This window comes from Equus przewalskii, chromosome X (assembly GCF_037783145.1).
Source record: "Equus przewalskii isolate Varuska chromosome X, EquPr2, whole genome shotgun sequence".
Lineage (NCBI taxonomy): Eukaryota > Metazoa > Chordata > Mammalia > Perissodactyla > Equidae > Equus > Equus przewalskii.
The window spans coordinates 26,292,392-26,317,824 of record NC_091863.1 but is presented as its reverse complement, the minus strand read 5'-3'; the positions used below and the strand labels follow the sequence as shown (position 1 = coordinate 26,317,824).

Below are 25,433 nucleotides of genomic sequence, written 5' to 3'. Positions count from 1 at the left end.
ATGAGATGTGAATGGATTATGATCCGTTATCCCTGAGATTCTAATGTGCTACTACAAAATGGTCTCTGTAAGTATTGCTCATAATGCCTGGTGAGTTAGTGTTTATATTCTTAAGTAGCTAACAAAAAATTAGAAAAGCAGATGCTCAAATGATTGATACTTAAAACTTTGCAGATATTTACACTTACAAACTATTATAAAAGTTACAGTTTTCAGTTAAGGAACGTAATTCTATGAAATACACATGAAACAATCATATATAATAGTAAAATTATTCATATGTGAGTATTCGCTTGGGAAATGCTTAGTGCCCTTATTTATCCTACAAAAGTTTTAAGGACTTGCTCATAGTATCATGAGTAATACTGAGTAATAGATGGCCAATTCATTCATGAAGGTGAAGTAATGGTATTTCTAATTTTGATTTAAGAGATATACATTAAGTAATGTGACATGTGACAATGCTTTCAATCCCTCCCCCAAGTATTTTAAAGCAAACTTGAAGCAAGTGAGATGGTGCATGTGTTTGTTTAGAATTTTGCATCTGTGGGTGTTGCTCCCCTAGTGTTCATATTCGTATGAAGTAAGTTATTGATTTGGTGTTGGGTGAGTTCACAAGTACAGTGTATTTATTCCGTACTTACTCAAAGCTGAGAACTCTATCTGATACTGTCAGTGGAGACATTTTTCTTAGAGGAGTTTATAGTGTAGAAGGATAGGTTATACTCTAGTTGAGCAGGAAGCATACTCACACATGAATTAATACAATATTTACATATAAATCCTTCACAATAAGATGTCTAATTCTCTGTGGTCAACGTTAAATCTTTTCCAGTGACATCTAGAAATTTCTGTTTTTACTTTTCTGTTTGTTTTGGGTTTTTTTGAGGAAGATTAGCCCTGAGCTAACATCTGCTGCTGATCCTCCTCTTTTTTTTGCTGAGGAAGACTGGCCCTGAGCTAACATCCGTGCCCATCTTCCTCTACTTTTTATATGTGGGACACCTACCACAGCATGGCATGCCAAGCTGTGCCATGTCTGCACCTGGGATCTGAACCAGCAAACCCCAGGCTGCCCAAGCAGAATGTGTGCACTTAACTGCTGTGCCACTGGGCTGGCCCCTGTTTTTACTTTTTGACTTGGTTATCCTTTATAACTTTAATTTCAAATGATTATAGATGTATGACCAAATATTCCAAGATTCCCTGATAAACTCTTATGAATTCATCACTGGTTGATATAATTAAAAAATTTATACACATACTTTCTATATCCCATACTAGTGTCATATTATATAAAATTAGCAGTAACTTTAAAAATATCAATTTTTCATAAATGACCCCTTTCAGTCATTAAGAAGACTCCCCCCCCCCCAACTTCAACATTTGAAACATCTGGTCTCTTTTCTTGTTTCCTACTTGTTTTTCTTCATTTCTTTATGTTAACATTGACTAATATTTATTAGTTGTCTGCTATATGTCAGACTTTGTGTAACTACTTCGCACATGTTAACTCAGAATGCTCATATATATTCTATGAGGTCAATTCTATGTTATCTTCATTTCGTGAATAATAAAAATGAGACCCAATGAGATTAAATAACTGAACCCAGTTCACCCATCTAATAAAGGGGTGGAGGGTCAAATTTGAACTCAAGTCTGCCTAATACCACAGCTCTTAACTGTGGATTTCTATACCCTTCTGCCCGCCTTCACCAGATATCCTAATATGGAGATCCTTCTTTTACCTATTATTGTGTTTTAATTGCCTTTACTCAGTTATAAAAATCAATATGCTAATAAGTAGAGAGTGTTGTAGATTTCATAGTGGATTTGTACAGAATTCACTTTCTCATTCATTTTAATTCCTTTTACAGTATTGTTTAGCATCTGGACATTTTTTTGGCATAGTATATTGAGCTGACAGTTTTGGGCAATGATCAGCAAGGATTTATTAAATTCTACCCTAGGAATTTAGTAGATACCACAGAACCTATTGGTACTTCATTATAGTTTGATTTACATTTTGGTGATTAAATTAATATATATTATTCACATTGAAAATTAACGTACAATTTTGTTTTTCCAACTGCTAGGAGGTCTTTGTATGGTTGACCTCTCTCAGAGACAGATATTTTTCTCTGTATTCTCTTATCATTTAGACAAATGTTAAATAAGACTCAATCCAACATCACTCCATCAGTACCTTTAATTTACTTTAGCATGTCTTACTTTCTATCTTGGACTTGGGCTACCATGGACTTCATTCTTCTAAGTGTTTATTCGAGTTTAACGTAACATTTTCTGAAAATATTTCCCTAAGCATCTGATCATTTAGATCCATGACATGTTTTTGAATTAGTAACATTTAAAATTTCTTACCTATGTATTTTTAAATTATTTCCAGCAACAATGTTAGCATTTTATTGAAATATTTTTTCTCAGACTGAGTGCCTATGTGACCTCAGTTTGGGATTCTTCTCTTACACTTTGTAACAAACGTGATCATTTTACAACTACAGTTACTTAGTGGCGTCCCCCAAAACATATTTTGGTACAATTCTTGGTCACTGCTCAAAACCAAATTATCACAAACAGTGTATCACACAACACATGTAAATGTCAATAAGACCAATTGCTTCCTTAACTAGTAGGAGGGTATTAAATGAATATTTATCTCCTGCAAACCACAGGCTGCCTTTTATAGCTGTACATACGGAGACACGCATATATATATTATCATTTTACACTTTATTTTTTTCAATTATTTTTCTTTAAAAATATACCAGCTAAAGAAGGTGGAAAAGATTGTTGACAATAATATTGCCAAAGTTTGTTTTCTCCAGTGTCATCCTGAGTAGTGTCAAATTGTGAAGTTAGTGAAGTTAGAATTGTGTTTCAAATGAATTGAGAGATGTGGTTTGGCAGCACAGCATAATTACAACAAGACAAAAAGAATATCTGAGCAGAGGAAAGTAAAAGAGGATAAAATAATATAGTTATTGAATTCAAATCCATACTTTTTTAGTTGTTAAAAAGAGTGAAGTGGCAGGCATATACAAGTTAGCAAAACCACAGGCCTTATGTTTGCTAGAGATGGTCTTCGGATTTTTAATAACTTAGTTGCCCATTAACTAAATCATACTACCAGAAAGTTGAGTAAAATGAACATTCGTAAAACCAGCTTCTCCTAGACAACTTGGTCTTCACTAAATCACTTTATCCCTTAGATATTTTAATCTAGAGGAAGAATCTTAGAGTGAGCTTATGATCCACTTTGAGTTCCCTGTGGATATATGTAGGAATAGGAACATTCAAATATTTAGTATTTCAACAATAAAAGAAAGTTATCAGTGCTGTCATAGCTGTGCTTTAGAATGCATATCATATTTAATATCTTTATATAATGTAAGGAACTTAATATATAAACTATGTGTGCGTTTGTGTGTGTATGTGTAAGAACATCTAAATTTTGTGAACTAACTTTAGAGAGTGAATATTTTAACACATAGTATCGCATGATGTTGCTACACTTTCATACTATGTATAGGATAATATATAGTTGGATTGGCATTAGTCGTATATCTCACATTATGATAAAATTTAGATAATATACAATATATAAAGACATACCATATTCTCTAAAATGTAGTAGGTTCTCCAGAAGGCTAAAGATAACGATGTATATTTGTTTCCATTTTCCATTGATAGATTTTTTTTCTGCTTTAGTACTGCAAGAGGTGATTTTAAAACTTTCACATCAACTTCCACATTTATAAATGCTATGTAAATATTATGAAAACCTTTTTTAGTATTAGATTATTTTTCCTGGTGCTTGTTTCACTTTGCTGGACCCATTAGCAGTTTGCTTATTTCTGGATTTCTATAGCAGAAACAGAATTATTGATTTTTGATAAATACTCACTTTTTTCTTTTCTTTTTTTTTTGATTGGCACCTGAGCTAACAACTGTTGTTAATCTTTTTTTTTCTGCTTTTTCTCCCCAAATGCCCCCAGTATTTAGTTGTCTATTTTTTTAATTGTGGTCCTTCTAGTTGTGGCACATGGGCCGCCACCTCAATGTGGCCTGATGAGCGGTGCCGCCTCTGCGTCCAGGATCCGAACCCTGGGACACTGGAGTGGAGTGTGCAAACAACCACTTGGCCACGGGGCTGGCCCCACTATTTTTCTTTAAAAAAAAAAAAAAAAATCCAGGGGCCAGCCCCGTGGCCGAGTGGTTAAGTTTGCACACTCCACTGCGGCGGCCCAGGGTTTCACCTGTTTGGATCCTGGGCGCGGACATGGCACCGCTTGTCAGGCCACATTTAGGTGGCGTCCCACATGACACAACTAGAAGGAACTGCAACTAAGATATATAACTATGTCCCGGGGGTCTGGTGGGGGGATTTGGGGAGATAAAGCACAAAAAAGTAAAGATTGGCACCTGAGCTAACAACGGTTGCCAATCTTTAAAAAAAAAAAAATCCAAATAATAGCATTTCAACTAATTCCCAAACCATTAAAAAAAAATGTAAGTTAGTTTTGGAGGAAACATTTTAATAATATACATGATATTTAACATTCATTTGGAAACATCTATAAGGTCATTTGTCCATGATCAGTCTTCCACCCCCATCAGAGCTTTGACCATTTTTGTCTTTATTTAAATATATTCTACTCTTCTACATCCTATATGCCCTTATTTATTACTTTATTACATTCGTATTCTTTGATAAGATACTACTCTAAGAATTTGCGATCAATAATGAGAAATCATCTTGGTACTTTTACATCATTAAATAACTGATTTGTTTGAAATCATTCATATGATGAATACTTTTAAACTTGAGACACTTTTAGATATTTAGACATTTTTGGATATCTTTCAGCCTGTGGCTTCAGTGGATATATTTAAAAAATCTTTCTTTCTAGAGGGTGTTAATGCCGACAGCATCAAACAAGCCTCAGAACAACTGAACCGCCGGTGGAGTGAGTTCTGCCAATTGCTAAGTGAGAGACTTAACTGGCTGGAGTATCAGAACAACATCATCACTTTCTATAATCAGCTACAACAATTGGAGCAGATGACAACGACTGCTGAAAACTGGTTGAAAACCCAACCCATCACCACATCAGAGCCAACAGCAATTAAAAGCCAGTTAAAAATTTGTAAGGTAAGAATCTTTCCTCCTATTTGGAGCATCATCATTAGGAATTTCTTGGCGATTTCCAGAAGAATAGTAAATTATTTATTAATAAAATTTCCCTTCTGAGGATTTAGTTAAACATAGTAAAGGTCAAAATATAAGCAAAGAAAATCAGTTTAAAAAGGTAATAGATGGATGCCTGAATCCTAAAAAAAAACAAAAGTATTTAGAGTAGTTACATATGGCTAACTGATTTTGTCAGTTTGCAAAATGGCGAGGCAGTTTTGGAATATGGAAACTACATGTATCATTTGAGAAGTGGCCAATAATTTGGAGCTCTTTCTTATGGCAGCCAATGTGCTAAGAACAAAATCTAGTCATATGTTGAAAAAGTCAAGTCCACACAAACACAAGCAGCTAATATATAATCAGATATATGAGGAAAGTCTTTAAAACTGACAGTCTACTCAAATTAGGATAATTTGAGGAAGGTTTCTTTACAAAAATATTTTATAAATGTGCTTGGAGTATAGAGGAACCACAAAGGGTAGTACAGCAACCCAGCATCAGATCTGTTATCGTTCTTAGGACAGAAAGGATCAGGGACAGAGAAGTGATGGAGGCCCAGAAGGAGAGAGACAGATGCCCGTTTTAAAGGCAGCCTTAAGAGCCAGCCCAAGCGCCATGACAGGAATGGAGTAAGAAAAATAATCACCCTGCTTTCCTGCCTCCAGAGTCTGAACAGGGTTCCCCGCTGACTAAACTTAATCAGAAGACAGAGGGCAAGGAGCTGCAGTCTATAAATGTCATTTTATAGAATGGAAGAAGGGTGGACAGTGGATCTGAAGGGGAAAACAAGATATAACTGGCACAAAACGGCCTGAGAAAGAGATTGAAAAAGTTTGTCTGCAAGTGTAACAAGAGATATATAATAATCTTAATAACTTGAACTTTTTGTGTAGTTACTATGAGCTACACACTTTTCATGGGAAGTGGGGATTGGTTAGAGGATAGACGAAAAGGTTTCTGGGATGAACCTTAATGGTAGACTAAAAAGCAATGAATGGGGGCTAATCTGCGTACTTTGAAAAGAATGATTTGAATAATAAGAGACTAGAGATGGAGTGGTAACAGGGCTGGTTTGGAGGTGGTATTGAACCCAGAAAGTGATGTCAAGTTCAAAGCTTATTGTGGAAGGAAAAACATTTGAAGGACTTGATGATGATTCTCAGATGTTGGATCTACAGCTTTACCAGGAAGTAAATGAACCCAGGAAATATATTTTTGGACAAAGACTATAGTACATAAAGGCATTTAGTCTATTGTGCAAATACTATGCAAATATAGGGAATTTGTGTATTTAGATACATTTTGCTATTAAAAAAATAGAATCCATGACTTCTTTTTTCTTCTGAATCTGTGGAATATTCCACTTACATTATTTCTTGCAACTAAAATCTGATGATATTACCTTAACCTGTTTCTTGAGATTCAGATCTAGAAAGTAATAATAACATCTACAAAATGCATTTATCCATAAAATAAATACTCACTGTCTCTAACATGGCCGAGAATGATACGCTGAGTGCATTATCTGGCTCGGGCTGCCATAACAAGTACCATAGACTGGGTGGCTTAAACAACAGAAATTTATTTCTCAGGATTCTGAGGACTGGAAAGTCCAAGATCAAGGTCTGGCAGAGTTTGGCACCTGGTGAGAGCTCTCTTTCTGACTTGTAGACAGCTGCCTTCTCACCATGTCCTCAAATGGCCTTTCCTCAGTGCATGTGCATAGAAGGAGAGAGAGAAATCTCTTTCTCTTCTTTTAAGGACACCAGTCCTATCAGGTAAGGACCCCACATTTATGACCTCATTTAACCTTAATTATTTCCTAAAAGCCCTATTACCAAATATAGTTACATTATGGGTTAGCGCTTCAACATACAAATTTTGGGGGGACACAATTCAGTCAATAGCATTCACATCCTTCCCGCCACGCATGTCCTTCTTACATGCTGTGAGCCCTTAAAGTCCAAAAGTCATAACTTATTCCAGCATCAACTTTTAAAGTCCAAAGTCTCATCTAAATATAATTTAAATCAGATATGGATGAGATTGAGGTATGATTAATCCTGAGACAAAATTCCTCTCCTGCTGTGAACCTGTGAAATCAGATAACTTGTGCTTCCAAAATGTGATGGTGGGACGGCCATAGGATAGACATTCCCATTCCAAAAGGAAGAAAAATAGGTAAGAAGGAAGTGGTGATGGATCCCTATATAAGTCCAAAATCTAGCAAGGCAAATTCCACTGGATTTTAAGGCTAGAAAACAATCCTTTTTGGCTTGATAGCCTGCCTTCCAGTCCTGCTCAGGTGGTGGTTCTACCCTCAGGACCCAGTGGGGCAGTGGTCACTTAGGTTTTGGGACTATTACAGTGAGCATTCATTGACCCTGCACTCATAGTGTTTACTTGGAATAGGCGAGAGAGACATTAAGTAAATGATGACGTAAGTAGATGTAAAATTACCGCTGGGACAAATGCTTTAAACAGAGGTACCGAGTTCTGGGAGAATGTCTAACAGGGAAAACCTAACCAAGACACAGCCACCAAGGACAGTTTCCTTGAGGCAGATACATTTGAGTTAAGGCTAAAGAATGAGTCAAAATTAATTAAGTGAACTGCAGAGTGAGAGGCTTTAGGCAGAAGGAACGTGGTGAGAGGGAGCAATAACAACCAAGAAACTGAAAGAAGGCCAATGTGAATGCTGAGCATAGAGGGTTGAGGGTGCAAGATGAAAGATGAAGGCAAAAAGACAGGCATATAGCAGACCAAGCAAGACTCTTGGGGCATGCTAGGACCTTGGCCTCTATCTGAGGAACAAATGGAGATCACTGGAGTTTGTATATCTTAAATATTCTCTCGAGGTTAGGGAAGTCATGCTAAGTGAAATTATTTATTTTTTCTGCAGTCAGCCACAAAATTCCGAAATCTGATAACACAATTCCACCCCTCTTCGTCTCCCCTTACTCTTTCTCTCTGCCCCATTGGTTTCTATTAGTTTGATGAATCGCCTTAGGTAAAATATTTAGCAGGATAAGCTCAATGTCATTCACACAAGAGTTAAAATTATACCATTTGGCTATGATTAGTGATAGGTAAATAAATTATTCCATCTTGTTTGTCAATGCATTCTGTTATTTGGGGATGTTTTCTAAGATTAGAGTTCAGATTTAGCTCAAAATCTAATGGTTCCTAGAACTGGTTCATAATATGTTGGGGGATAGAAAACCCTTTGGAAGTTGGAGGAAATCCATGGACCCTTTCCCAAGAAAGATACAAAAGTTTGTCCATCAGATAAACATATAATTTTAAAGGCTAAGCAGGCCCAAGTAAGATGTCTTACTCTGGAGGACTAACCACACTAAGGCCCTTTTATGGAAATAATGAGTAACTGTTAACATCTTTTAAATGTTAAATATCTCAGGTCAAAATCATCTCTCCTATGATTTACTCTTAGAACTTTAAGGCCTCAACTGAACATTTGCCCAAATGTTTTATTAGTTTCAAAGTCCCTTTTGTTTTGCAGAACACACTTTACTATACTGTAGGCTCCTTCTATAGCCCCCTAAACAGGAAGATTGACGGCCCTCCATCTGGCCAAATGTAAACCAGTTTCTTAAATGTTTCCCAGCAGATGTCAGTGCTGCCATTTGCAAGCCTAGTGCACAAAGTGCAAGTCTATAGTTCTAAAGTCAAAAACACAGAGCATTACCCTTTACCTCTTGTCTTATTCTTCATCCATAGATATGCACTTACCTTCTAGCACTTGATTAAGAGGTTTTATATTTGAATAGGAGACGTGGGTCACCTCCTCATTCATCTAAATGTCTTTCATCTTCACTTACTGAGAGAATTTGATTGTCAGACTAACCTACCTGAATCAACTCCTACTGTCATAACCACATACCAACACTCCTCTGAAAATTATCTTTGAATCTCTAAAACTCATCACAAGTAGCATTGCCCATTAGGTGGTCTTGCTACTATAAAAGGATATGTGTGATAAGTTCATCTTATTCAGTCCTCAGACCAAAGTTACTCTCTCCAAAAGAGTATGCATGCATTCAAACGTAACGTTTTTTTTTAAACTTTTTTCTGTGATTTCCAGGAAGCTCAGATTTATATTTAGTTCATAATTACTATATAATTCTTTCAATTTTCCCCTCCTCCTAATTGTCTTGTGATTCAATTTTTAAATTTTAATTATCCTGTTTTATTACATTATAAATGGTAAACAATCCTGAAGTACTTTTTTTTTAAAGGTAGCATAAGTATGAATTATAAATAAGCAACCATAGTAATAATACTTTAAGAAAGGGCATTTTGAAATTTCTGTTTGAGTTCAAATTATTTATGTGTCAGATACATATGAATTACCACCTCACTGGAAAGAAAAGAGTATGAAAACATTTATATCAAGAACAGCACTCTTCAAAAGAAATGTAATGCCAGCCACAAACTTGAGCCACATATGTAATTCTAAATGTTCTACAAATGACATTAAAAAAGGAAAAAGAAAGAGGTAAATGAATTTCAATAATACATTTTTTAACCTGATATATCAAAAATATTATCATTTCAAGATTTAATCTATATTTAAAACTATGAGGGTTTATATTTGTATATTTTCATACTAAGTCTTCAAAATTCACTGTATGTTTTACAATGACAGCATGTCTAAATCTGGACGAACCACATTTCAGGTGCTCAGTAGCCACAGGTGACTAGTGACTACTATATCGGACAGCATAGCAGAGTGTCCATGTGATTTGAACATCCAAACCAGGATATGCTTGAGAGTGAAAGGAGGTGCTATTAACAATTATGCCAGTACAACAAGAGAGGAACAGAGCCAACAGTCACTCTAATGAAAACAATGGCAATTGCCTGTTCACTCAGGAGAAATAATGAGACTATACAAAAGTTAGATAATTACAGACATAAATATGTGTATGTACATAAATAATACATAGATTACATATATGTGTCTATGTAATATAGACATATTGGTAATTTAATGTACCATGTATGTATATATATAATTTGTATTCTACACAAATGAATTTAAAGAAAGAATATTGTTCACTGAATGAGCTTAGAATTTGAAGCAAAAGCACACAGCTTTGAGTTAAGAGAGATGCAGAGGAACATCCATGGTTGATTTATGGAAAGGATATAAGGTCATTCCTTGTACTTTTCAACTGTACACATTCACGCCCATTAATACTCTCAATGATGTCATTTTGAAATTTAAAGACAGTTATATATGATGATATTTGTTGAACAAAGAGCCAAGGTATTCTTAAATTGATGACCTGTGCTCGAGGCTTGCCTGAACTGTCATGGATGTTTCTTATCAATTTTTTTATAAGGGCATTAAGCTAAGCTTGCATCACTGCCTTTTAACACCTTCGTTGAACAAAAACATAATGTATGCAAAATAAAAATGTTACTTATTTTAATACTTCAAATTATGGTACAGGATGAAGTCAGTCGGCTGTCAGCTCTTCAGCCTCAAATCGAGCGATTAAAAATTCAAAGCATAGCCCTGAAAGAGAAAGGACAAGGGCCAATGTTCCTGGATGCAGACTTTGTGGCCTTTACAAATCATTTTAACCAAGTCTTTGCTGATGTGCAGGCCAGAGAGAAAGAACTACAGACAAGTAAGTAAAAATACTTAAAATGACTAACTTGATATTTTCCAAATTAGTTATTTATGGGAAAAAGAGAAAATACTAGCATGAAAGAATAATTTTTGTCAAAGAAACCACCCTCTCTGCAACCTGTAGTAACAAGTAATGAAATACTGCTGTTGGAAAACGTGTATGTTATATTTTCATTTCTTCTCCCCCCTTAATAATTTCATGACTATGAGGAAAAAATAAAGCATATGTTTAATATGGGCATGACTTCTCTTTGGTGGGTTGCAAATTTTACAATCAAATGTTTTGAACATTGAAAGAAAGAAAAGAGGGGTTGAAGCCTTGTTAGTGGGTTTTTGAATAAATCCTGTTTGCTGTATGTCTACGGATATTTAGCTAGGCATCTTACCAATACTTCCATCAATTCATATGAAGATTATTATAGCTGTAGCATACATGTGGCAACTGAAACTCAGCAAAGGACAAATTATGCTTTTGGCTGCATTTTACTATTGGATCACCAGAATTATGCAATATCCTGTTTTTCTCATTTAATGATAAAATATAAGAGTGGAACAATTATGCAAATGCCTGCCATATGAACAACAAATTTTTTTAGATGTTTTTCTCTCTCTCAGCAATTTGCTCTTATGATATTAATACATAGTATCTGGTCCAAAATATCCCTACTCATAAGCTTACTTTTTAAGAGAAAAATTGCTTTGACAGAGACAGGTTTATTAACACTTTTAAGCATTAGCAAATGACTTTGGGGTTCAACATGCACATACAGACATATGTATATATGTACACACAAAGGATTACAGAGTAAAATCGGATTTTAAGGTATTAAGATAAAAATGTTTTTTTAAAAATGTCTTCCCCAAACTTGTTATGAGAAGCAAGAATATGTGTTTGTTTTCTACTAAAATGTTAACTATTTGGAAAACACATTTTTAATTGCTTTTCTTTGTAAATATCCAAAGAATTTACCACATAATAACATTTCTAGAATCAGTATAGTGATATGCGTGAAGCTTTCTCCATTTTCCTAGTTTTTAATTTTTCATGGAATGAACTTAATAAAGCCAAAGATAAAAGCATATTTTTTCCTTTTACTTCAAAGTCATTTTTGCTGAGGGGTTTATTTTCTTGATAGGGCACCAGGTAATACAACTTTACAATAATGTCAGCTCCCTCTAGTGGATTTCAATATACTTGTTGCTGGGCCTCTATAAAATCAATTGAGGAAGAGATTGTGAATGTCCTAAATTTATAAACATTGACCTATTTAACAATAATGCATTTTTCTTGTCATAAAATCCATAAAACTCCCTTAAAATCAAGTCCATTTTAATGGTTATACTATAACTGGTAGGCAAAAGAGCTTATTCACTAGAAAATTATTTTAATTTACATGGACCTATTAAGGTTCAACATTTTTTCTGTTTGTTTAAAGGATGTTCAGAATTGATGTTTGGTGATAACTGAGATTCAACTATGATACTGCAATATCAATATATAACAATATATACTCTGTATCCATACGGCCGTCAATCTACCCAGCCATATTGTTATGTCTACTCTTTATCTTTCATTGTTCATAAAACTGCCAGACATTTTCACTCCATTTACCTCTAAATAAGGTTTCCTCCCTTCCACTTTATTTACTGAAACATCTCTGGCAATTTTACTCACTTTTTTGGAAAACTTGATTAATTAACAATCATTAATTAAAAATAGATTATATATATGAATTATAAATTATACAAATTATATGTGAATATATAATTTATATATTGTGCATGTGTGTTATATAAATTGTTTATAGAATTTATATGTAATATACATTTTATATGATATATAAATTATATATGCAATTTTGTATATTATATACTTATATATATGTTTATATATTATGCACATATATATGGCAAATAAAAAATCACCATATCAAATCATACTGCAGTTTAGTTTGTTAATAATTGTTTTCAAAGAATTTTATATGTGTATGATGTACCCTCAAACTAGCACCAGGAAGTAAATCTCATTTCTTGTATTGCTACCTGGAACTTTGTGCATATTAAGTATTCAGCAAAGAGGTAACACAAGGGCCTGGGAGTCCATCCTCTCTTATTTTTTATTGAGTTTGTGATAGTTTACAATCTTGTGAAATTTCAGTTGTACATTATTGTTTGTCAGTCGTGTTGTAGGTGCACCCCTTCACCTTTTGTGCCCACCCCCCACTTTCCCCTGGTAGCCACTAATCTTTTCTCTTTGTCTACATATTTAAATTCCTCATATGAGTGGAGTCATACAGAGATTATCCTTGTCTATCTGGCTTATTTCACTTAACATAATTCCCTCAAGCTCCATCCATTTTGTTATGAATGGGTCGATTTTATTCTTTCTTATGGCTGAGTAATATTCCCTTGTATATATATGTGTGTGTGTGTGTGTGTATGTATGTATGTGTGTATATATATATATATATATATATACACCATATCTTCTTTATCCAATCATCGGTTGATGGGCGCTTAGGTTGCTTCCATGTCTTGGCTATTGTAAATAATGCTGCAATGAACATAGGGGTGCATGAGACTTTTGGAATTGCTGACTTCAAGTTCTCCAGATAGATACCCAGTAGTGGGATGGCTGGGTCATATGGTATTTCTATTTTTAATTTTTTGAGAAATCTCCGTACTGTTTTCCATAGTGGCTGCACCAGTTTGCACTCCCACCAGCAGTTTATGAAGGATCCTTTTTCTCCACAACCTCTCCAACACTTCTTACTTTTTGTTTTGGTTATTTTTGCCATTCTAATGGGTATAAGGTGATATCTTAGTGTAGTTTTGATTTGCATTTCCCTGATGATCAGTGATGATGAACATCTTTTCATGTGCCTATTGGCCATCCGTATATCTTCTTTGGAGAAATGTCTGTTCATGTCTCCTGCCCATTTTTTGATCGGGTTGTTTGATTTTTTGTTGTTGAGTTGTGTGAGTTCTTTATATATTATGGAGATTGACCCTTTGTCGGATGTATGACTTGCAAATATTTTTTCCCAATTAGTGGGTTGTTATTTTTTGTTTCAATCCTGTTTTCCCTTGCCTTGAAGAAGCTCTTTAGTTTGATGAGGTCCCATTTGTTTATTCTTTCTATTGTTTCCCTTCTCTGAGAAGACATGGTGTCCGAAAAGATGCTTTTAATACTGATGTCAAAGAGTGTACTGCCTAAATTTTCCTCTGGAAGCCTTATGGTTTCAGGTGTCACCTTTAGGTCTTTGATCCATTTAGAGTTCACTTTTGTGAATGGTGAAAAAGAATGGTCAATTTTCATTCTTTTACATGTGGCTTTCCAGTTTTCCCAGCACCATTTGTTGAAAAGACTTTCTTTTCTCCATGGTATGCCCTCAGCTTCTTTGTTGAAGATTAACTGTCCATAGATGTGTGGTTTTATTTTTGGGCTTTCAGTTCTGTTCCATTGATCTGTGCACCTGTTTTTGCACCAGTACCATGCTGTTTTCATTACTGTAGCTTTGTGGTATGTTTTGAAGTCAGGGATTGTGATGCTTCCAGCTTTGTTCTTTTTTCTCAGGATTGCTTTAGCAATTAGGGGTCTTTTGCTGCCCATCCTGACTCATTTCCTCTTTCCTTTTTTTTTCTTTACTAGCATTCTCACAATGAAACAAAGACTTGACTTCTTAAACATACTTTGACTGGTGAAAATTGGCATAAGGAATTAGTTGTTGGTACCTGGCAAAGATGAGATGAGGAAATAATATTAAAAGACAAAATGTATCCTATATTCATTGTAATTTCTAGTATACAAACAACTTTCTTATAAATTAGCTTTCTTGGTCTTCAGAGAGCAACCCTTTGAGAATATGTTTTATTATCCCTGTGTCACAAGTAAACTAACGGAGTTTGAATAACTGAAAGAATGAATATGAGATGGTGTAGCAACTAGAGAGTATATATTGGTGTTCAGAGAACATTATGGTCAGGAGCCACATAATGAAGTTTCAGTCAATGATGGACCACATATATGATGGTGGTCCCATAAGATTAGTGGCATATAGCCTACACGTTTAGTAGGCTATACCATCTAGGTTTGTGAAAGTACATCTCTATGATGTTCAGACAATGACAAAAATCGCCTAACGACACTTTTCTTAGAACATATCTCCTTCATTAAGTGACGCATGACTATATTCATGATAGCCAAAATGTGGAAGCAACCCAAATGCCCATCAGCTGATGAATAAAGAAAGCAAATGGATATATTCATACAGTAAAATACTCAGTAATAAAAAGTAATGAGGTACTGATACATGCTACAGCATGAATGAACCTTAAAAACTTTATGCTAAGTGAAAGAAGCCAGTTACAAAAGACCATATATATATATAGATATCTATATATATATGATTCCATTTATAGGAAATGTCCACAATAGGTAAATCTGAAGAGACAGAAAGTAGATTAATGGTTACCTAGGGCTGGAAGATTGAGAGGGTAGAATTGTCTCCCAAAACAGTTGCTAGAAACTTTTTCTAGAAACTGCAAACGAGAGAGACCATGTTCTATTCTAGATGAATACAGAAAACTGCAGCAGCATATGGTTTGTTACAGATGATCTATTATTTTAACAAGGAAGAAATTAAATGTTTCTAAATGTAAACATGCAAACAAAATTTGTAATATGGTTTGGATTTATTTCAATTGTGAAGTGGAAATCATGTTGAGAAAATAATTATTGGGTTTTTTTGTTTGATTTGGTTTTGCACAAAATGGGGAAAGTGACTACATTAGTTATAAAACAAGTGTTTTGTTTATTTCTAAGACTTCAAAAGGGTGTTCTTTTGTCCTATAACCCTAGATTGCTGACATGATACTGTCTTTTTTTGTTTCTTTTAAAAATAATTGTGATAAGGACACACAATATGAGATCTATCCTCTTAACAAATTTTTAAGTGTATGATAGAGTATTAACTACAGGCACAATGTTGTAGAGTAGATCTCTAGAAATTAGGTCTTGCATAACTGAAACTTTATGCTTGGTGGGCAGCAACTCCCCATTTCCGCCTCCCTACAGCTCTGGGCACCCATCATTCTGTTCTCTGCTTCTATGATTTTGACTATATTAGATACCCCATATGATTGGGATCATGCAGTATTTGTCCTTCTGTGGTTAGCTTGTTTCACTTAGCCTAATACTCTCCAGATTCTTTCATGTTGTCACATATGGCAGGATTTCCTTTTTTTTTTTTTTTTTTTTTAAAGGCTGGATAATATTCCCTTGTATGTATATACCACACTTTATTTATTCATTGATGGACACGTTTAGTTTGTTTCCCTATCTTGGTTACTGTGAATGATGCTGCAATGAATATGAGAATACAGATATCTCTTTGAGATCCTGAATTCAAATATTTTGGATATTTACCCATAAGTGGGATTGCTGGATCATATGGTAGTTCTATTTTTTATTTTTTTGAGGAACCTCCGTACTGTTTTCCCTAGTAGCTGCAACATTTTGCATTCCCACCAATGGTGGTGGGTTTCATTTTCTCCATATCCTCACCAGTACTTTTTTTGATTTTTTTTTAATAGCCATCCCAAGAGTGAGGTGATATCTCGTGGTTTTGATATGCATTTTTCTCATAAATGGTGATGTTAAGCATCTTTTCATGTACCTATTGTTCATTTGTACGTGTTCTTTGGAGAAATGAAGAGTCCTTTGCCCATTTTTTAGTCAGATTATTTATTTATTTTTGCTATTGAGTTGTAGGAGTTCCTTACATATTTTTAGATATTAACTTATCAGATATGTGGTTTGCAAATATTTTCTCCCATTCTGTAGGTTACTATTTCACTCTGTTAGTTGTTTCCTTTGCTGTGCATAAACTTTGCACAGCATAAACCAAAAGTAAATGTGGTTTATGTTAAAATAGACTTTTGTCTATTTTACTTTTGTTGCCTATGCTTTTTATGTCTCTCCAAGAAATCATTTCAGGACCAATCTTTTGAAGATTTTCCTATATGTTTTCTTGTAGGAGTTTTACGGTTTCAGTTTTTAATTTAAATCTTAAATCTATTTTGAGTTGATTTTTGTATATGGTGTAAGATAAGGGTCCACTTTTGTTCTTTTTCATGTGAATATCCAGTTTTCCCAGCATCATTTGTTGAAGAGACTATCCTTTCCATATTGTGTGTTCTTGGCATCTTTGTCAGAGACCAGTTGACCGTATGTGTGTGAGTTTATTTATGGGCTTACATTCTGTTCCATTAGTCTATTTGCCTATCTTTATGCCAGTTATCGTACTGTTTTAATGACTTTGTCTTTATAATATATTTTGAAATCAGGAAGTGTGATGCCTCCTGCTTTGTTCTTCTTTCTCAGGAATGCCTTGGCTGTTTACGGTGTTTTATGGTTCCATATGAATTTTAGGTTTGTTTTTTTCTATTACCGTAATAAATGCCATTGGGATTTTTATAGGAATCACATCAATCTGTTAATTGTTTGGCACAACACTATCTTACTTGCTAATTCAATAAATATTTTTTAACATCTGCTATGTGCCACAAAAGTATTGAGCACTAGGTAGTTAGTGGAGAAAATCAAGAGCAATGCTTATGGTCTCATGGAGCTTACAGAAAGAAAGGTAATAAACAAATGACTATCTAAATTATATTATCACAGATTATAATTACTCAGAAAACATTCTGGAGAGATGACATTTGAGCCAAACCTGAGAATGTATAGGTGCCAGCTGTAGGATGAGCCGGAGGAAGGACATTAAGAAGAATGGAAACAAGCACAGATGCCCCAAGGTGGAGAAGAAGTGCTTACATATCCAAGAAACAGAAAGGAGTCCAGGAGGACTAGAAACTAGCAAATCATGGGAAGATTGGGATAAAATGAGAGGAGAGTTTATGAAGGCCCCCAGAGGCTATTGTAAAAAGTTTAGATTTTATTTTAAAAATAGTTGAAATTTCTCGAAGAATTTCAGTTGAGGAAATTAAGTAATCTGATTCAGTTTTTGAAAGATCTAACTGGAATGTTAGCCTCTGGCTAGTTTTTGAGGAACAGATGGAAAAAGGTCTGAGCAGAAGCAGGGAGACAGGGGAAATTGAAGCCACACAGGCATAATCTTGGATTAGAGTTGTGGTAGGGTTGATAGAGAAAAGTGGAGGCAGCACTTGAAGAGGTGATGATCTGGGGAGGAGTGGTAGGGAAAACTCTTAACAAAATTACAGGGAATAACTTTCGCCTCCTGTAGGGAAAATAGAGCAAAATTTTAGGGCAGCCAACAGAAAGTTCTCTCTATGGCCATAATTCCGAGCGCTATGTGTAGTCCCTGCTACTCTGTTAAGATGCTGAGACTGAGAAGGGAAATACAGGTTGACTTGAATTAACTTTTCCAGCTCAGGTCAGAAAATTGACCTGATTTACTTTCATATCTAGGTGAGGGATTCTTTTATTCTAGGAGACACAATCTATATTGCTTTGCTCTTTCACTCCAGAAAAAAAAGGTCTTTCCCTTTTCATTCTATTTTCTTTTTCAATGCCATCAACAGCAAGAATAACAGGAATTTTTTTAAAGATTGGCCTTGAGCTAACATCTGTTGCCTATCTTTTTTTTCTTCTTCTTCTTCTCCTCAAACCTCCCCAGTACCTACTTGTATATTCTAGTAGTAGGTCCTTCTAGTTCTGCTGTGGGATGCTACCTCAGCATGGCTTGGTGAGTGGTGCTAGGTCCACACCCAGGATCTGAGCTGGCAAAACCCTGGGCTGCCGCAGCGGAGCGTGTGAACGTCACCACTCGGCCATGGGGCGGGCCCCAACAGACATATTTATTTAAACCAGCTATGTGCTTCATACTGTGTGATACAAGAATTGCTCTTTGACCTTGAGAATCTTGGGAACATATGGTAAATGCCAAGTGGAACATTAAAAGTTTTTAGATTTATTTAACAGGAGTTCGTGAAGATAGTATTACTGAACCAATAGGGCTAATTTTAGGAAAAAAAGTGGAAAAGATGGAAAATGCAGCAAAAAACTGCATGTACTTACTTTATATTGTAATAAATATTTCAGTAGTGTAGTGGTTTATGCTTCCACACTTGTTTAGAAAATTGTAATTAAAGTGGAAAATGAATCTATTGTTCAAGAGGTGAATATTAGAGCAACACTTGTGAAAAAGACCCAGATTTCAGTTAGTTCACTTGAGATATGACTTTTTAAAACATTCTAAGGTGATCTTGGATACAATTCCTATAAACCCATCTGTTTTACTCATGTCAGACCACACCTAGGGCCCTTTGTCGGAATGGAGCCTGAGTAGCAGGAACTTTGAGCAGAGGGTGACGTAAGCGCAAAGGCTTGAATTAAGTGATAGATTAAGTGATCTATCACTTGAATTAAGTGATAGACAGTTGGAGGATAGGGTATTTATGGTGATGGGAAATTGGGCTGAATAGTTGGTTGAATTCCAATCACAAAGGTTCTTGAATATCAAACTAAGGAAGTAACTGATATGTTGGCGTTGGAAATTCAAGTTTCTATAGTCAGAATTGCTTACTTTTCTAATTTGCTTAAGTACAATTTCTAGTATGTTAATCATCATACATCGTGGGTCTGTCTTTCTTGACATCTTCTAACAGTGTTCATGTTAAAGAAATACTTGCTCTGTATCATGGTTTATGTCATTTAATAAGGTTCGGAGTTGCAGAAAAAGGTCTTTGGTGATTACATTGTCTCCTTGTCATTTTGTTAACTATAAGGGATGGGGAAGAAGTTGGAGTCTACTTGGTTTGGAATACAAAGAAGCATTAGCTTCAACTTGAGCATTTTTCCAAAACAGCTATATCGAAGAAGTAGAAAGTGCTATTAATTTAGGTTCTACACACACACACACACACACACACACACACACACCCCCTACCTCATATTTTAAGTCATCACTAATTTCTACTTATAAATGATGGGAAATTCATGTTGGAATCAACTTCATGTTCACAGCAGTATTTTCAATGTTTTTAGGTACTGTCACTATACAAACTACTAACATATACTCTCTCTTTCTCTCCCCAAATGAATTACTTACCCCAGCTTCTATATAAGCACCATCCAATAGAAATAGAGTGTGAGCCATATGCATACTTTTAACTTTTCTAGTAGCCATATTAAAAAAGAAACAGGTGAAAGTAATTTTAGTTGCATATTTTATTTAAACAAATACATCCAAAAATTGTCATTTTAACATAGAATAAAAATTAAAAATTATAAAGATACTTTCGCATTATTTTTTGTGCTATCTTCAAAATCTGGTGTGTATTTACATTTGCAAAACATCTCAATTTAGGCTAGCCACACTTCAAGTGCTCAGTAGACACATGTAGTTAGTGGCTGCCATATTGGACATCACAGTTCTGTATTCTTTTTCTCCATCATCCCTGTGACACTTAGATACCTTTCTTTTCTCTGAGTAGTTTTGTTTTAAATTTGGCGGGGGAGATGTGGTATTTTTTTCAAGAAAATGTCATATATAACCTGTTCTGAGAACTCTGCATTATTATGATAGCTCTGTTTTAAAGTGGGGAAAAAATTCTGAATTTTCCAAGTAGATCTGTTTATCTTGCTTTTCAGTTACAAATTTTTTTCAAGTAATTTTATTGGAATTGTAATAGTTTATAACATTGGGTAATTTTGGTTGTACATTGTTGTTTATCAATTCCTGAATACACTTCATCGTGCTCACCCCAGTAGTCAACTTTTTATCTATCACCATACATATGTGCCCGTTTATCCCTTTCATTTGCCTCCCCACCCCCTTCCCCTCTGGTAACCACGAATCTGTTCTCTTTATCCATGTTCGTTTTATCTTCCACATATGAGAGAAATCATGTAATATTTGTCTTTCTCTGTCTGGTTTATTTTGCTTAACATCATATCCTCAAGGTCCATCCATGTTGTTGCAAATGTGGCAAATTTGTCTTTTTTATGGCTGAGTAGTATTCCGTTGTATATATATACCACATATTCTTTATCCATTCATCTACAGAAGGGCACTTGTGTTCCTTCCACATCTTGGCTATTGTGAATAATGCTGCAATGAACATAGGGGTACATAAATCTCTTTGGATCATTGATTTCAAGTTCTTTGGGTAAATACCCAGTAGTGGGATAGCTGGATCATATATACCCATTGACATAGACTTATGTATATATCAGAAAATATAGCACTTATTTCCACACGTGACTCTTCTTTGTGTAATGGAATAATCTTGCCTTGTCTCTCCTGCTCTCTCCTTTGCCCTCTTTCTTTTCTTCTGTCTTCTCTTCTCTGAAGCCCCTCCTTATTTTAAGTCAATTGGATAAAACAAGGGATTTTTAAACAAAAGGTGCAGAAGATATTTCTCATACTCCTCTACTACAATTTGAGATGTCACTTTGATCACACTTTATTATTGTCATCCTTATCACATGGCTGTACTAAAGAACCTGGGTATTAGTAGAATATTTTTTACCTTTCAAGATAAACAATAGTGCGGCATGGTAGCCCTTAACATTTGCTTTCCTGGTAATTCACAACACATGCTTCCAAAACTATAATCATTTATAATAATTTTAATTTTGCAGGAGATATTTCTCTAATCATAAAACATTAAGAAAATGTCTAGATTTTTTAAATGGCACTTTTGCAATAGAATAGTTGAAACTATCATCAGAATTTTTATCTTGAGATGAATACATATATTTATTAGCAATATACAGCTAAATGTTAAATCCTCAGGCCATTTTTTTCATGGGCCTGGGCTGGGCCAAATGATGTCAATAGAACTCTTGTGATCTTTTAAGATGGTAGGATCTTAAATTGGCTATGTTTATTGTCTTATTGCTGTCAGTAAAGAGAAAAATATAAGTTGGATTATTAATCTCTATTTCTATGTAAAAAGAGCAAAGTGAATTTCCCTAGATGCAGCAGGACTAGTTCTGCTCCTACATTGGTTTAACAAGGGCAGCATCCACAAACATCTCATTAACTGGTAGGTAGAGTGGCTCATACTGAGTTTACCCTTTGGTCAAATTGGCTTCTGCAGCAGATTTTTTCTTTTTAATCTGAAACAAAATTCAGAATCCTCCACTAGTATTCTCAAGTATGTCTGGTTTAAATGAGATAAACTGTATGGTTTATAATCACTGTTCAGCTACTACAGGATAAATCATGTTGGCTAATGAATGCTTTTTTACATCTAGAAGGAAAATGCATGAGTAAAGGTATCCCCTGTTTTAACTGTATGTTACAAACAAGAGAGTCATACATTTTATCTGCATGCTAGACTTACCTCCTAAGTCCTGGATTCATATGTTTAATGACTTCCATGACTTTTCCACTTGCAAACCCAGTAAGTCTCAAAAAGATTAACTTGTGGTGGACAACTCTGCAACCAATGACCATTTCTTCCTTGACCCCTCCAATATCAGGGAAAAGAACCAATATCTATGGAATTGCACAATCAGGAACCTCAGAGTTGTCCTTGATGTTCCCTGTCCCTTACCCAGTCCCTTTCCCATTTCCATTCAACCATCAAGCCCATGTATTTTTGTCTCCTAAATAGCTCTTACATAGAAGCTCGTTTTCATATTTATTGTCATCATATTAGTCCCAGCTACTGTGGCTTCTTGCCTGGAACACTAATTTGTCTCCCTTGCATCCATTCATGACACCAAGAAATCTGTTTTCTACATTTCAGCTGGACTGATTTTTCTTAAGGAAAATCTAACCTTGTCACTTTTTATGTGTGTAATACAGTCAGTGACTTCCTTTTGCTCTTAGTTTAAAGGCACTTAAAAGGCTTTGCCTAATATGGGCATTGCCTACCTCCACTCACAGACTCATTCGTGGTTATTTTCTCTCTATTCATATTGACCTTTCGTTTCCTGAAGATGGTGTGATATTCCCCACCTCAGAGCCTATGTATGTTTTCCCAGAAGCCCTAGCATGACTAATTCTTATTCTTTCACATCTTTATTCAAAAGTTAATCTTTGTGAGCTCCCAGTCTATATATGATATTCCTATTATTTACTGTCATAGCCCTCTATATTTCCCTTTTATAAAACTATAATTTTATCAAAACTATATTAGAATATTCTATAGTTCCGTGAGCAAAGAGTGAAATCAGTGAGTGCAGGGCCTCTGTTTTCTTTATTATTGCAACCCTAAAAGGTGTCATAGAGGTGAAATATAATTAACACTCAATAAATAGTTGAAATAATGAATTAATAAATGATATATATCAGATATGTACATATATTCCTCATATATATATGAGATCTCTCTATTTACAACAAAATATACATATATTAGTCAGACTATTAAGCTTAAAACTGAATTGTGCCACAAAAAAAATCATTGCAATTAAAGAAAGTCTACCTTAGTAGTCCAGAAACTACGAAGTGAGAAAGGAGAAGTGAGATAAATAAGAAAGTCAATTTAAGCTATTCAGAGTTTAGAAAGTTCCACGAGGATTAGTAAGATTTAATAGATGGGATGAGAAGAGTGTCCAAATTCTCCAGATAAATTCTTTCTCCTCTTTTTCAGATTGTAGGCTTCACCAAATGCTAATTTCCTCCTATGTTCCTGGCAAAGGCATTCTGTCTTTGTGCTCAAGGTTACATTCTCCAACCTGCAGTTATTCATTCAACAAACATTGACTCCTTGTATGGCACTGTACTGATCATTCTGGATAGATTGCTAAGCTACAATCATATGCTCCTTGCTCTTGTTATGCTTGTAATCTAAGTAAAGATGCAGCCATTAATCCCATAATCAAATGATGTTTTTATAATTATAATCTGAGATGACTGCTTGGACTGAAAAACCAAAGGCCAGGGCTCTGAAACTAAATAAAGGAAACTTGTCTGGGCTGGGAAGGTCAGTGAAGACTTCCTTAAGAATGTATTGCTTGACAGGGAAGCCAAAGGATGAATAGAACTTAATAAGACTAAGGGTAGTAGGTGATGGCTAGCTAAGAATCAGAGAAGTCCTGTATCCCTGGAGCACAGAGAAGAGAGAGTGATGAAAGATGAGTCTGGAGGGGTGGACAGTCTAGAAGGCCTTTTATGAGCCACGGAAGGGTTCTAGACGTTACCATAAGAAAAAAGAAACAATATTGATGGGTTTTATGCTGTGAGGGACTGTGATAAGTCAATTTTGCATTTTCAAAAACAAAGCATAGAAGATAGATGAAAGGAAGCAAAAGCATGCATGGAGAGAGTAGGAAGGATCTTAGATTGTGTGGGCTTTTGCTTGTGCTAGATAATTTATGTGTGAGATACTATCAAATGTACTTGTTGATCTTTTCTGCACTGTCCCCTTTCACAAGTCGTTCTATCTTCTCTCAGAATAGAGTGGAAGTTTGGCTTAGCTCTCAGCAGGAGTACTTCAAATCTTGCACCTGAATACAGATCAGAAGCAGTTATACAGAATAAGATAAACAATTGAGAGACTGAGATGTTTCACTTTTAATTAAACAGAAAGACCAGAAGGAATCTAAAGAAGGGAGAAAACAATCAGGACCTCCCTTAGAAACGGGATGGATTTGAGGGTGAGAGCCCATTAGGTAACTATTCCTACAGCTATACTATAGGTAACTATTACTATAGTATTTCCTGATTGATGAACCTACACATAAGAATGAGGTAGCTAGTTCAGAAACTATGGACTTGATAAGTCCTGTTTCAATTCTAACTCCTCCTCAGTGTAATCCACCTGAAACACCCAGAAGATTTACTCAGGATCCAGGTAGCAAGGAGGAAATGTACCCAAACATCCAGAATAAGAATATAGGATAAGATGTTCCATCCATGCAATGTTGTAATCAGTGCCACATGTAATGGTGATCTGGATTCTTCAATACTTGATCTGAGTTTTGAAGGGAACCTGAGACTTTACATAATGCAAATTAATGCATACTTTGTTGACATTTTGTTTAAATTAACAGAAGGAAAGATAATGTATCAAGTCATATGATTATTTTATAAGATCTAACTAAAATTATATTGGTGGTTATAGGAAAAATTGATCAAATTTATTATTTAATAATTTAGACTGTTTCAGTGTTCATCTTTCTGGATTTGAGAGATTTTAATTTTATGCTAGTCTATGCTGAAAAGCAACAGATTCTTTGAATTTATGTCCCTTCCTCCTCCCCTCTCTTCCTTCCTTTCTTTTTTTCTTTTCTTTCTTCCCTCCCTCTCTCCCTCTCTTCCTCTCTTTCTCTCTTTCTCTCTCCCTCCCTCCTTTGATATATACATAGATGGATGCTGACTGAATTTTGGGCAGTCTATATTATAACATATACTTAAAAGTTAAGTAACTGTTTTATACTTCTACCATACTCATGCTACCTTATCACTTTAGTGATAAGCTGCCAAATTTGAAAATCTTTATTTCCTCTCATTTAATGTAGGTACAATTTAATCTTTCCCCAGGACGCTGCTAATGTCAATATTATCCTCAACATAATCTAAACACTTTCCAAGTGCATGGTTAAATATTCTGTGAAAT

At 35.0% G+C, this 25,433-nt stretch overlaps 1 protein-coding gene across 8 annotated transcripts in view; it reads left to right on the top strand.

Annotated features, from left to right (window-relative positions):
- DMD (dystrophin) overlaps nucleotides 1-25,433 on the top strand; it is a 2,264,041-nt gene that overhangs the window by 976,132 nt on the left and 1,262,476 nt on the right. For all 8 annotated transcript variants that reach the window (XM_070604303.1, XM_070604310.1, XM_070604305.1 and 5 more), the window contains 2 exons: nucleotides 4,932-5,173; nucleotides 10,692-10,872. In XM_070604303.1, the coding sequence (XP_070460404.1) occupies nucleotides 4,932-5,173; nucleotides 10,692-10,872 (423 nt within the window). The remainder of the gene's footprint in view (nucleotides 1-4,931; nucleotides 5,174-10,691; nucleotides 10,873-25,433) is intronic.